This window comes from Trichoplusia ni, chromosome 11 (assembly GCF_003590095.1).
Source record: "Trichoplusia ni isolate ovarian cell line Hi5 chromosome 11, tn1, whole genome shotgun sequence".
In the NCBI taxonomy this organism is placed as follows: Eukaryota; Metazoa; Arthropoda; class Insecta; order Lepidoptera; family Noctuidae; genus Trichoplusia; species Trichoplusia ni.
The window spans coordinates 13588074-13603323 of record NC_039488.1 but is presented as its reverse complement, the minus strand read 5'-3'; the positions used below and the strand labels follow the sequence as shown (position 1 = coordinate 13603323).

The 15250-nt window shown below is 38.7% G+C and overlaps 1 protein-coding gene across 1 annotated transcript; it reads right to left on the bottom strand.

Annotated features, from left to right (window-relative positions):
* Nucleotides 1–792: 792 nt before the first annotated feature.
* On the bottom strand, nucleotides 793–9255 carry LOC113498822. The gene is made up of 2 exons (XM_026878964.1): nucleotides 8191–9255; nucleotides 793–921 (listed from the first exon to the last, which is right to left on the bottom strand). The coding sequence occupies exons 1-2, from the start codon at nucleotides 9253–9255 to the stop codon at nucleotides 793–795; spliced, it is 1194 nt and encodes a 397-aa protein (XP_026734765.1).
* Nucleotides 9256–15250: the final 5995 nt, after the last annotated feature.

Sequence of the window (15250 nt, the reverse complement as noted above, 5' to 3'; positions counted from 1 at the left end):
TATTAAACTATCTCTTCCAATATTAATTCAGGGGTCTTGAGAAACACAGGGGATGGAATATCCCGAGATATTTCTCCGAAGGTTCGGCCGGTAGGCGTCAGATAATTAGTTCGGTAGCAATGATTAAGATTGACAGATGGAGGACTTTCGATTAGAATCGATTACTGATCCTACCGACGAAATAAGAACAGCCTACGCAGGGATTTGCCGGCCATTTGTAAAAGACCAGGCTTGAGGTACTTGGGGATCTTATATTTAGTGTTGCAATTAGTGGAAAGACTCCGAGGACAATTTTAGTCTCTGAATTCGGTTTCTTCCTCGTTGAGTTCGTATTCTTTAAATATACATATATCAAACATTTACGTAATAAATAACACAGAATCTCAAAAAATATATATAAACGTTGAAATTAACAAATTAAATAAAATCGAGCTCATTTGCCAAAACTACACATTTCTAAACATATTATAAACTTCATTCTTTCCCGCAATTGACTATCATCCAATTCTGCAAACAAGTCTATTTTCGAATCCTTTTATAAAAGGTTCTCGTTTTACCTTAGAACATTGACCCTTAACTTACTTAAATATTTTGTTACGGAACGTATTTATAAAGCCACTTGGGCCTTTTCTTGTCTGCCCTATTTTTATTTAACGACCTCGAAGGCTTTCGATGTAAAAGAATCGACCGTATCTTCCTCTTTTTTTGTTTTGTAGCCGGAACTTTTTGCTATAAGAAATATTGGATGAAGTTAAATTACGCATTTAAAAATGCACTAAATGTTGTTATGAATCACACGACTCGCCAGTTCCTGAGGTGCGGTTTGCGGGGAGCGAGGAATACGTCACAAGAGTGCCGGTCATCGACTGCTCCAAGGTCGACAGCTGATATCTGCGCCAACGCATCGCTGCGCTCGCGCTCCTAAATCTTACATTTATATAATGCCGATATTAACTGCGAAGACAATTATTTTCTAAATTACGTATATATTCATCAAATCATATCAAATTCCTTAATAGTACAGTACTATGTTAACTTTTCACACAATTTATTTCTTTTGTGCAGAAGGCAATGTTAGTCACCCGAATTTTAAGACGTTAATTTCTAAAGATAATAATAGATCGGATTATTCTAGAATCTTTAGATGGTAAAAAATTTTTGTTACTGGGGAACGGCGTTGTCTCCTGCATTAATGAGTCCTGTTGCTAGGAAAAGCGTAGAATGTTTTTTTTTTTCAAAGTAAAAAAAATAAAAAGTAATTCTCTCATGTCAATGCTACAAGAACATATTGATTTGACTTTTAACTTCTTGATTGATCAAGTTGCGCAGAGCATTGAAGTCTGTACTTTAAATTCTGGTCCATCAGTCACGTATAATCAGTTTGGAAACATAAATTGGGTACTGAAAAGTAATTAACCCAAAATTACGATTTTAAATCGTATTTAACCCAAAAATTTCGTCGTTTTCCCCGAGGTACACTAATGTTTTAATTAGGAATTCCCAATTACTGTGGCAAATAGAATTAAACTGTTGTTTCGGGATTTTAACGGGAATAAATAACTGAAGTTTAGCTTTTATGTAAACTGGCGGAAATACGAGTCTCACAACACTTGAACTACTTGAATTAAGAGAAAGCGTTTTTAAAGAGGTACAAATTTTGGCAACAATATTACCTATCAAATAAATATATTAAAGGAATATTACGTGAAACAGTTAAGCTCATAAAAGTAAGCACAGTTTAAAATAGCATTTAAAAAAAAATGACATGCTGTCCAACAAAATGTTTTGAGTATACTGAGTATGTAAAAAATTATCAATTATTTTTCTTTTTCCACTAAAACGTTGTTGTTTCAAAAGCAAAGTCTTCTCATTCATAGTTATTTCAAGATACTTAAAATATTTCCGGGTTCCCTGCCCTAATTACTCAATTTTTTGCTCCGAAGGCCATAAAACTCGGCAAAATGGCACACCCCTGAAGGGGTTCTTTATAAATGGGCTTTAAGAGGCTACTTACAAAACTGCGTGACACAGGCTGAGAGTGAAGCTGGGAACACCGTTTATTACATAAACCCTTATTTTCTTAGGAGCTGATAATTGAAAATCAACAAGATGACAAAATAGGGGTGGTAGTCATGATCTGTGAAAAAGGAATTCACTTAATTTAAAACTTGTGTAAAAAAATTGCAGTGTGAGTTAAAGATTCAAGGATTTCTTTTATGCGGTTCATGTAATTTTTAGAATGTATCAGTCATTTTTAAGCAATCTAAGTCTTGTTTCACGGGTGTTTCACAAGGATTCTAGTAACATGCACAGACATCCAGAATCAGCACAAGCATTCGCGGAACACGATCCGTTTGCTCTAATTGGGGATCGATATGCACGCTGAATTTGGCGAGGTAACCTCAACCACGACGTTATCTGTGCAGTTTTTTTTTACTTCGCAGTCTCTACCCAAGCGATGTTGGTGACAACAGTATATTCAAAAATATTCTCTAACATTATTTGTAACCATCCAGGGGCATCCTCTTAAACATAAAACGATTCTGGTAAACTCTCAAAGAAAACTCTATTGTTACTTGAAGAAAGATGAAACAGTTAATTTAACAAGATACTTTGACGAAGCTACCGTTATTAGGTAGCATAAAACGAAATTAACTAGATCGCTTGGCAAAACTTTATACTAAGGTTAATTTTTCTGAGCCCTAAAATAAAAACTTAGCCTAAAGTTTTAAGGTTTATTATCAAAATTTTTGGAGTAATTACTGTTCTTGGCTTTACAAAAATTAGCTTTGGAAGTAAAAAGTATGTTTTAACCTAAGTAGTCGTTGTAATAATAAGGTCAGAGAACATTAAAAGACACACTCCGTTGTTTAAAGGGGTAGGTAGAAAAACTGACTCTACCAAATTTTTGAAAGGCGTTTTTTTAAATAAAATTTCGCTGTCATCCAATTCCACACTAACACAATCTAGTTCTATATCCTTGCTTTGCTCGAGTACATACTTTAAGCTTAAGGCTTGAGCTGAAACAATCACTTCCCGTCACGTTTGCTTGTATTCTTGGCCACAAGCACACAGTCAACAAACCGTGGCACTACGACATTCTCCTCAAATCCCAGGCTATCCGAAACTCGAGGGAAGCTGACCTAAATATAATAAACAGAGGGACGCTAAATTCGTAGTTTTGCAGAATCATATTATGCTTGGATAATCTGTATTTGCTGTGATTGACCGCTCATTAATTATTCAAAGTCAAATTTAAATATATAAAGCTAAAGAGTTTGTTTGTTTGTTTGAACGAGCTAATCTCAGGAAGTACAGGTTCCAATTGAAAAAATATTTTTGTATTGAATAGACCATTCATCGAGGAAGGTTTTAGGCTATACAATCACGCGGCGACTAATAGGAGCGAAGGTATAATGGAAAATGTGGAAAAAGCAGGGCAGGTATAAATCTTAACTTATATCTTCTAACCACGTGGACGAAGTCGCGGGCAACAGCTAGTAAACAAAATAATTGGTATTCAAATTCATATTTTTTTTAGATTATAAATAAAATTCGAATGGATGGGTCCATATTATTAAATGCAATTTGAAACATTAGTAAGTTGCTTCGTCATGTGATTATGCTAAACTACCACTTTACGTACCTATCCACGTATTGCAAACTCAGTTGAAATTGGGTACATCAGGAGAGGTTGACCCAAACAACATTTGAACCAACAAATAGGTTTTACTGCCGAGCCGGGCCTAAATCATTTTGATTAAGTGTTGTAATCTCAGATAACAATAGCAATTGCGAGATTTAAATTCCTGCGTATATTACGGTCCCCGAATTCGTTGGCAGAGATACATTGTGGGGCAATATTTTTCTGATCAAATCCGTCGACACAAAAACCTTTTCGTAGATAACTTTTTAAAAACAAACACATAATTTTATTTTCCATATAATGGTTATGAGTGATGTAAGTAAACAAGTTTCAGGATACACTACACACATACTCATTAAGCAGTTGGTGTATCCAATGCTCCTGACATACGCACATGTGTTTCTCTCGTATACAACATCCATTACCGCTTGTTCGGTTTCTCAGTATCTCCCATTTCCTCTAATGAGAACGTTGTAATTTGCGACACGAGTTTTTTTCGCCACCTGTACTGGGATTAATGTTTCAGGCCTATGTTACTTTACAGAGATTAAATGAAATATTTAACGTAAATGCTACGACGTATCTTTACAACGCTGCTTCGATGTCTTCCGGATGCTATCAATTTAATTAGTGTTTTGGCAGCTTTTTAAAACGATTAACTTCCTGAAAATGAGCTTTTAGACAGCTTTTACTGGGCTTAATTAAAATATAATATTTTGCTAAAAATATTACAAAACAATCGTATATTAAGAGCAAGACAAAACCTTTTGAATTAAATACACTTTTTAAAAGGTCCCTCTTTACCTAACTTTCGTAATTCCGATATTATTTTAAGCCAAAGTGAGGGTTACTTTTAAATGGCAATTTGGGACGTTTGGTCTTGTATAACTTTTTACTTTGGACCACTCACCGAGTCGTCAGGAGGTAATGAGGTCACGCGGCTGTTGCTACGCGGAGATATGAGACTCATGCGTGAATAAATAATGTGAACGAATAACCTTACAAATGGAAATGGTTCGCGAGCGTTTTCTTATCAGAACTCGAAGTTTTTAATATGATTTGTTGACTTAGAAATAAGGACTTACTGAATAATTCTACTATCAGAATTACATAAAAGTCATTACGCTAATTTATGAAAATAAAGTTAAAGATTTAAAAAATCTAATAACCCACGATTTTAATGGTCACTTGATTCAAATTTTATAAAAGTCGGCCCAGCCGTTTTTATAGTTGTAAATTGCATTGTCATCGGGTTTGAAGCTACCCTGAAAATTTCAGTCTGCTAGCTTATCGGTAAGTGTATCAAAATTGAGTTGATTCAAACCGGAACGACAAACAAACAAGAAAGTGAGTGTATACGTGGGAATAAAAAGTCAGAAAAATGTTTAAATATTTATATGTTTGTGTAACGCCTAAATGAAATGTCAAAATCTCAATAGACACAGTAATCAATAGCTTACATTTAGACTATTGGAAACAATACACATATGCTTGTAAACGAGATACATTTCTCCGAATGCTAACGCTGACGACTCACCCACATTTATTGAACTGAAAAGTCAAAGTCACGTCACTACAATAATATGTAGGAATATCCGTACATTTGAAACGTTTCGATCGACGATGCATATAATTTAACATTGTTGACTGGCCTGTTGGTCTAGTGGTTAGTGACCCTGACTGCTAAATCGGAGGTCGTGGGTTCGATTCCCACCCAGGGCAAATGTTTGTGTGATGAGCACGATCATTTGTTCTGTGTCTGGGTGTAATTTATCTATATTATGTACGAGTATGTATTTAGAAATATATAAGTATGTTTATCAGTTGTCTAGTACTCATAATACAAGCTATGCTTAGTTTGAGGCTAGATGGCGTTGTGTGTAAGTTGTGGAGTATGATTATTATTATTTCCTTTATTTCATTAAAATACATATAAATTACATTTTTAAATATATATAAAAAACAACATACATTTAAAAATATAAAAAATAGTGTCCAACCGGCAACGGGTACAGGGCCCAAGCTGCCGGTGGTCAGGGCTCCAGAGAGAGGAACCTCCTCACGATGCGCGCCGTGTCCAGAAGTACCGCTTTCTGAATCAAACCCTTGACCCAGACGCCCAACGAGAGCCTCCGAAGATGTTGATCGAGGCTCTTGGCTATTAAGCCATTGGCACTTACGACTATCGGGACAATGATTGCCGAGTCCACCTCCCACAAGTCGACAACCTCGTGAGCTAAATCCAAATATTTCAATTGTTTTTCTTTTTCTGCTTTCACGAGGTTCTCGTCATGGGGGATAGTGATATCAACAATCATTGTCCGACGCTCTGATCGATCGATCACCACTATATCAGGCTTATTGGCAACAATAGTCCTGTCAGTGATGATAGATCGATCCCAGTACAGTGTGATATGACCACTTTCGAGAACTGGGTCGGGCACATACTTATAGTACGGCACCTCAGATTCCACAAGTTTGTATTTCAGAGCAAGCTGCTGATGGATAATCCTGGCCACTTGGTTATGTCTGTGCAAGTATTCACCGTTAGCAAGACGAGAACATCCCGAAACTATATGTCTCAAGGATTCACCGGGACAGTGACATGCCCGACAGATGTCAACTGTACCATCCTTAATTATATATTTTCGGTAGTTATTCGTCATGATAACTTCATCCATAATTGCACATACAAACCCTTCGGTTTCTCCAAAGAGATCTCCGAAGCGTAGCCAGGCCACGGACGCTAAGAAATCTACATCGGCCCCGTGAAGGGTCCGATAATAGCGTCCGTGTAGCTCCTTGCTTTGCCATACATCTTTGCGGTCTTTGACGCTTAATACGATAGGTTTGTGCCAGTTCTCTTTACCTAGAGAGAGCGGAGTGAAGCCCTTATCCACAGCCACCACATCTCGGTGCATCCCCACGTCCACTCGGAGGAAATACTCCCTGAGGTTACATACCTCGCGATTATGGAGGGTCTTGGCACTTAGGAAGCCACGACCCCCACACTTTCGCGGGATATATAACCTCATTACCGATGATCGCGGGTGGTGCATTCGATTTGCGGTGAGCAGTGTGCGGACTCTTCTATCCAAGGCGTCCAGTTCGGTCTGTGTCCACTTGAGTATGCCAAAGGAGTACATTATCACTGGCATGACCCAACCATTAAAGGCACGCACCTTGTTACCGCCCGATAAGGAACTTTTTAGTACCTTATTCAGGCGGCCAAAGAAACGTGTCTGTAACGATTGTTTCATATCAGCGACATTAATGCCTAACGCCTCTGACATACCCAAGTATTTGTAGGTTTCCGTTGAGGAGAGGGACCTAAGGTTTATAGAATCCGAGAGCTGTATGCCCTGGGATTCTACAATCCCACCTCGTTTTACATGCATGACTGCACATTTGTCAACACCAAATTCCATTCTGATGGAATTACTGAAGCTTTCAGTAATCTTCAGTAACTTCATCAGTTGCAACTTGTTGGAAGCAAACAATTTCAGGTCATCCATGTACAACAAGTGGGAGATTACCTGGCTTCCTCTCCGCAACGAATAGCCCAGCCTTGAATTCTCAAGCAGAGTGCTAAGAGGATTCAAGGCTAAACAGAACCACAGGGGACTCAAACTGTCACCTTGAAATATTCCCCGCTCAATCCTAATAAGTTGACCGCTCTTTTGGATATCCCGACATCCTGGATAGTGAAGCACCGTAGTCCATTGCCCCATACATGACTTCAAAAAAGTGCGTAGAGTTGTATTGATTTTATACAACTCTAGCACCCTCATGAGCCATGCATGTGGCACCGAATCATAGGCCTTCTTATAATCTATCCAACATGTCGACACACCCTTTTTGGAGCGGCGAACTTGTTGGCAAATAGTCATATCAATAAGGAGTAGCTCCTTAGTACCACGTGACCCATTCCTACATCCATTCTGAGAGGCAGACATGATAGAAAACCGTTCAATATGGTCATTAATCTTTTCTCTCAGAATGGATGTAAGCAGTTTGTAGATGGTGGGTAAACATGTAATGGGTCTATAATTTTTGGGGTCCGTGGTACTACCTGTTTTGTGGAGCAGATGGGTGGAACCAGTAGTGAAGAACTGTGGGAGCACGCCCGAGTCTACGGCAGATTGGAATTGGGATGCTAAGCAACCATGTGAACTTGGTAGCCATTTCAACCAGAAGTTATGCAGTCCATCCGGGCCCGGGGCTTTCCAATTGGCCAACGGACGGACTGCATTGGCTACGTCTTGGGGACTAATATCAATAGCCCCCATTTCTTCTATTCGTTCACACGATTGCTCAACATCACGTATCCAATCCCCCTCAGAGTGGGTTACAGGCGCCGACCAGATGCTGCGCCAAAACAAATTTGTAGCGACATCATCCGGCAGGCGTCCGGCACCCTCCTCCGACGCAGGTTGCTCCCAAGATCTGTACACCCATCTTTGGTCTCTTTGGAACATACGGTTCTGGTGAAATCGGTCCACCCGAGTCTTGTACCGTCGAATACGGCTTGCCCAGGCACACACCTTTTGCTTAAAAAAGTCAATGCGTTCTGTAACTCGGGCGGTGTATTCGCTGGGGCTAATATTAGTCCCAGCAAACGCCCGCTTTACAAAACGCATGACCCTAGGGCGAGTGTTTCCGCCCCGAAACGCATCAAGTTTGGCTATGAGTGTCCTGGCCTCAGCAACACGCTTCTCAATCCTGCACTGCCAGGCTGGTGCCGCTTGCTTAGGCCGTGCAGCTGTGTTATCTCGAAAGGTAACACCAGCTACACGACACGCCGCAACAGCCGCACAGTACAGAAGCGAGTGCGTGTCACCGAGGTCTTCGCTGTTCCCAAAATAACTGGATAGCAGCGAATCCAGGACACCCATTAGCGCCTTGTTTCGGTTGTGCATGGGCAAGCGAGGTAGTCGCGGTCTCTGGTCCCGGGGTGTTGACCGATACTCCAGAACCGCCTGTTCCAATGTACTCCTTATATGATCACTGCACTGGGTACTTACAGTTATAGCACCGTCATCATCTCCCCCGTCAGCAGGGTTGGCAGGCAGCGCGCTTGCAGCTGGCGCTTCCGCTATTGACGGGGTAACGACGACAGGGCTAGTCTGCACTTCAGAGCGCAATCGATCAAGCGTCGCGTCATCCAACCTGTGATAACGTTGGATAACTCGCACTTGATCCGACAAACGTTGTGCCGATACGTCGACGTCCGGTTCAAGGGCCCGAAACAGAGAGAGCATTCTGGCACGGTACGCAGTGAGGTTAGTTCCTCCCCCTGTCGCCCCATAGTAGGCGCGCATGACATTCTCGTTCATGGGTCGAGTCCACTTCATGCGCTGCACTACACCACCGGGAGCGGGAGCCCTGTTCGAGGCCGGTTGGCCTGAGGGCGCCAAGCTGCTCGGCGGCCGGCGCCTCCCCGGCCGACGTACAGGTGTTGGCGACGTCGGCGGGGAGTAGTACTCGTCGCTGGAGCTCGACGCGACTGCAACTGCCGGCGCTGGACCTCGGCCCGGCGGCAGCTGCGAGGCGGAGCTCGGCGACGAGCCCGGGGATGGAAGGCGTGCTGCTCTTCTTCGTGTCAACATTTATCTATTCTTGTTTTCTGAGTCGTAAATTACATATTTTATAGTGATGACATATGTCATCGTACATCGGATTTTCATTTTTATTTACTTTTTTATTTTAATATGGTTTCTTGAGTTTTATATGTGCACTTTTACTATATACTATTATAAAAATATTGTTTATTGTATAATTATCGTAAAGAAGTTCGAAAATAAAAATATTCAGAAAAAATAGATGATTGACGGTTGACACGAAGTTTTTTTTTTTTTTTTATTATTTTTATTATTATTATTATTGTCTTGGTCGTATTTTCAAATAGAGTTTACTAAAAAAATAGAAAACATCCTTGACACTAATAACACAAGTGTTTCGTATTTCAAATCAGAACTATGGAAAATAATTTGTACGTTCCCTTTGTAACGAAAGCTTTTATAACCTCCGACGAGCTGAAAAGTCAAGCCTTTGTTAGGTAAGCACAATGTTTTGACTAATGATGGTGTTCAATACAACTGCGGATCCTGTATTGTTGAATTCATGGTTATTTAACTTTCCTTCCCTTTAAAAATATTACATTTTTAGCGAACTTTTACAACTCGATTTTATTGTCAAGGTGGAATAAAAAGAAGTTTACCAAGTGAACAATTCATCAAATTCTAGAGACGATCCGTGAGACAAAAAATAATATGTCTTTAGTTCTTTTTTCAAAGATCCAAATCCAAAAATCACACGAAAAAAAAAGCATTTTCAGAAAACCGACTAAGTATACTATGTTCTCGTATTGCGCAATGCTTAAAATAAATTCCTAGCAACTGAACGGTACCAAAATTATCCCTAAAACATTTTTATGAAAGCATATTTATCGCTCAAAAGAAAACGGATTAAAGTCATTTACTGAGGGAAGGCAATTTATCAAGAGTGTTACAACTTTGTCGCAGGTTAAGGCGTCAGTTTTAATCTCTTCGAGTTTTCATTTTCTTCGGTGTTGGGATGCCGCAATTATTCTTATGGGATTACATATCTTATCTGGAGAAAATTTTGTTGTAGGCATTACGATGTAGGATGGAGCACAACTTTCTTGAAGTACTTGTATTAGGGTATCTCTCGTAAGACTCGAAGAAAATATTGATTTAGTTTGTAATTTTAGATTAATTTTCTGTACTATTTTGTACACATAAAATTTTCCTGTAAGCTTGCGTTTTTTTTTTCAAGTTGGGATATTTTAAGTGTACCAGCCCTACAGTCACTACCCACGCTATATTTTCCTACGATGTGGGTGTTCGATAAATTATTTTTGTAGTAATACCGGGAGACGGAACAAATATATATAGACACAACACAATTATCGCTTTAATGTCTTATTTTTTCATCGTTAACAGTTACAACACAAGTTAATCGATCCCAATTTAAGTTAAGCTTGGTAGGTCAGTTTGTGGATGGGTGACCTTCTATGTCATATCGAGATCCTCCGTGTTTCGGCATTCTGCTATTTATACATTTTTGCCCGTCTTTAAGGGTCGTTAGAACCTAGAAAGTCTCACAACATAGGCAGTCGACCCTTGCAAATTACTGGTGCTTTGCTACATGCGGCTAGACTGGAAGCCGATGCCAATATAATTGTGAAAAGGCTAAGCCTATAATGAAGTAAGACGTATCGTAATTTAACAAAAACAAAAGCATTCATGCACATCATATTATTAAACATCGTTAATGTAAACAACACAATATATGCAAGTTCTAAAATAAAATATTAATGTTTCACTTTACCGCCTACACCATCGGTCACGCGTGACACAATTGTCCCGCTAACGTCACACTCCCGTCACGGTTACGTCGCGCTTACGTCACGTAGCCGTCACGCACCGCGCGTCGTTTGTTTACAACACGATTTTAAAATGTGACTTTGGAGCCATCCGTCACAATTCTAGGTGACATTTTCATTTGATGAAATAAACCTTTTTTAATATGAAATGGAACGCGTTTCAGCATTCAAATGTTTTTAAACTACATGAAATAACACAGCTTCTGCATAAACATAAAACTAAACAATTGTGAAAAACTAACAAAATAAAAGAAATGGTATCACTATTGTATGCTATGAAATAACTACATATATGAATGAACGTAACGATAGCCAATGCCTTAAAATGCTTTAGTGTTATTCTGGACAAAGACATATTCAAAGACACATTTCTTTCATCATTATCATAGTATTACCGACACTATTACAATATCATTATCATATATCCCCTCGAATATCACCAGCTCCAGTAACTTCTCATACGTAAACAGCCCACATTCATACATCTTAGAAATAACGCTAAGAACTTATCATTTATAAAAGACTCATCGACTTTAATACCAACAACTCTGCCTAATCCGCTTTATAAATGTCGTGAATATATAAACATTTCCGTCTTCTCGTAAGGTTTCACATTGTCACATGTTAAGTATAAAATTTATGATATGTCGTATTTTAGAGGCGGTCTGTGGATGATATGCCGCAGTGAGATCGTAGAGCGGGAGCGATAGCCGGCGCGACAAGCGACATCGCCAAACTCTCTATCTGCTGGTTCCGCCTATGTGCCAAAAGAAACAAGTAACCAAAGACTTACAGAATCCAAAGAGTTTTTGTTGAGTGCATTAAAAAAATAAGCATTGTCTCTTAAGAGACCGTGTTTAACAATATATCTTCTTCTTTATATACATATATAAAATTCCCGAGTCACGATGTTAGTTACCGTACTCCTCCGAAACGGTTCGACCGATTTTTATGAAATTTTGTACACATATTGGGTAGGTCTGAGAATAGAACAACATAGGGTTGCTCACACTAAAAAAGTTATTTTATTTTTTGGACGAAATTTTTTGTTTTTATAGTTTGCCATTTAAAATACACACAACTAGAAAAAAAAATATTCGGCAAAACAATTGAGTCAGCTAGTAATATAATAAAGTCTACCAATACTCGTTGATTATTTTATTAAATTAACTTTTCTTAACACAATAACTAACAGTTGTTTTTTCAGTTTGTTTGTTTATTCTTTGTTCCTGTAGTTCTTTATGTTGATTATTTAACTTTGTGATACGTTAAGCAAACTTCTATACAAATACCGCTATCGATACAACTTCATCATTTGTTAACCCGCTATCGCGTCCGCTTCTCTTATGTACTCTGGTAACAGCCTAAGAAAATTATCGTGGCTCAGCCAGGAGGCCTTTGAGACATAACCAGGCTGTTTATGGATTGTATGATGGAGCTATGTGGAAGATTATGACCCTCTTAAATTTGTAGGTGACATCCTCGGTCGTTATACTTTAATTTGACAAAGTGACAAAGGGCCTTGAAGAAAGGTAGAGGTATGAAAGGGAGGCATAAAATGTTACTTAATTAAAAAATGTATCATTTTTTGCGACAGCATGGTATGTGACTGGGTTTTTAGCACTTTGATAGGTGGATTAATCATACATCATAACTTTTTTCTTTATTTTCGGAAGTGGCAAAAGGAATAAACCGTTTCTAAATCACTTCCAGAATATCAGAAAGAAATATGAAATGTATTTGTATCAAACATATCCTCAATAATAAACATTCCGGAAAGCTTTATACAATTAAATCAATGAGCACCCACTCACATTAGTTGAGGAGCACATATCTTCCGAAATTAATTTATTAATATCCAAATTATATTCTGTTTCCATCACTTTGTACAATTCAACACGGCTCATCTGCGAGCATAAATTATAATTATCGTTAACATAATTAGGAGATATGTATATCGAAATTTAATAAGTATTAGGTCTATCAATTCCTTGTATCTATTCGACTTCTATGTCGTTGTTTCGTGATGAATTGTTCAATGGTTCAGGTTTAGTTAGTAAGAGTCTGACACTACCCCCTTCCTCTCCCGGCTGTTTATGAGGATTACCCCACCTAACCGAAATTAAAAAAGTGTACTTCGTTGTTTACGTTGCTATATACACTGTAATGCTGTCCCTCTCTCACAGTGGCAACTCTTTTTATAACAGCTTATAACACTGGCAATGATCGACGGACGTATAAAACCGCAGTTTATGGGTCGTCGATAAAGCTCCCTAGTGTAAAGGAGCAATACCGTGGTTAACACACTGACAAGACTGGCTTCACCGCATTTTGCTTTTTAGGGGTATCCCAGGGGGTTAAAATGGACTCCTATAACTAAGGCTCCAATGTCAGTCTGTTATTTGGCTGCATCTCATGAACTTTGATAGACAGTTGACATATTTACGGATGATGTGTTTCTCTATAGTCGCTAAACACCCAATTTGTTATTGGGTGTCCGAGATTACATACATCGTCATAAATCAGATTTTTTCAATAATGTTTTTCTTAGGTACTTTTGCATGGACCCCTTCAGTGCCGCGAGCTTAACTCGCACTTGGCCGATTTATTACTACGTTACGTAAAACTACGTGTCGGTCTCGGCTGGTGAATCGAGTGGGTTGTTAACACCGCAATGATTTCGTGATATGCCATAATAATACAAACATAGTAGGTATACACCTGATATTCATGTTTTAAAAACATCAGATTTTATTTAGGTTCACATCTCATTTGCGCTTGAACACAAACATTTTTATGTATCAGTATTTTGCGTATGATATAAAAACACAGGTTTCAAAAAGGGTCATAAAAGCTATAGGTGTGACGATCGCGATAAAATATTTATATTGACATCGAATACGTAATGGGCGAACATTGAAAGATGAATATTCAAAGCTGAGTAGGTGAGGGCTGGGTAGAGGGGTGCTATACATCCTGATTACACATTCACAAAAACATATCTCGTATCGAAAAGCAGCTAACATTTGTAAACATGCTGAAAGTTGCGACGGGAAACTTCGATTTGAAAATTTATTCATTCATGTACATTTTGATCGGAGCAGCTGTTTGCTTTCTTACGTGAAGGTAGTCTAAGGCTGGTTTATTCACGAGCAAATCTTAACGTAATGGTTTAGTCAGACAGTAAAACTTGTTGAACGTTTTCTTTAGTTGTGTGGGAAGTTTTATTATTATTACTAAAGCTCGTGGCTAAGCTATAACCGCATAAGTGATCCGATCACAGGTTAAGCTATGCTTGACCCGGTTGGTTCGTGGATGGGTGACCGTCTTTGTCATAACGAGTTCCTCCGTGTTTCGGAAGGCACGTTAAATTGTGGGTACCGGCTGTTATTCCTACATCTTTGACAGTCGTTACAGATAGTCAGAAGCTGAAAAAGTCTGACCGCCAGTCTAACCAAGGGGTATCGTGTTGCCCAGGTAACTGGGTTGAGGAGGTCAGATAGGCAGTCGCTCCTTGTAAAACACTGGTACTTAGCTGAAACCGGTTGGACTGGTAGCCGACCCCAACATAGTTGGGAAAAGGCTAGGCAGATAATGACTAAAGCTTCATTGCCATTCCGTTAGTTCGTACATCTGTCACTAGTTTTTTGCGTCTCTTGAACAGTAGCTAGAATATTTGACGAAATTTTCGGGGATAATGTGTTTGTTTTGCCGCTTTTTTTATTTTTTATTTAGGAAGTGTATTGTAACCAAAAGCATTAATTACTTGATTTATTGATTAGTATAAAAAAGACAATTTATTTTTAGTACAGGTGATATTTTTCTTTTGTTTATTTATATGGAACTCTTAAGTGCCGCAAGTCTGACTCATACTTGACCAGTTATTTTCTTCAGTTAAATAATACATAGTAGTACTTTACTCTAAAATACTCTACGAGATACCAAGACAAATAAACGTACAAGACTAGCGCGAGAATCTCGTCGGTCGCAAGAAAAAATGAATGAAACGCCAAGACGTTTTATTCATTTTCTCTATAAATCCTCGTCGAGCGAGGAATTTTCAAATAAAACTGGTAGGCGTGTGGTGTGTGTGTGTTTTATGAACAGTTTACTGCGGTATCTTTATACGAGCTTTTTATATGATGAAACCATTTAGATTTTGAAATATAAATATAACATAACTACAGATTACTTAA

What these genes read in the sequence shown, in the direction of transcription:
- LOC113498822 (XM_026878964.1), bottom strand. Translation starts at nt 9,255, where the DNA reads ATGTTGACACGAAGAAGAGCAGCACGCCTTCCATCCCCGGGCTCGTCG. An exon ending in TTGACTTTTTTAAGCAAAAG is followed by an intron (nt 922 to 8,190) that starts GTGTGTGCCTGG and finishes TGTAAGATTTAG; the next exon opens with GAGCGCGAGCGCAGCGATGC.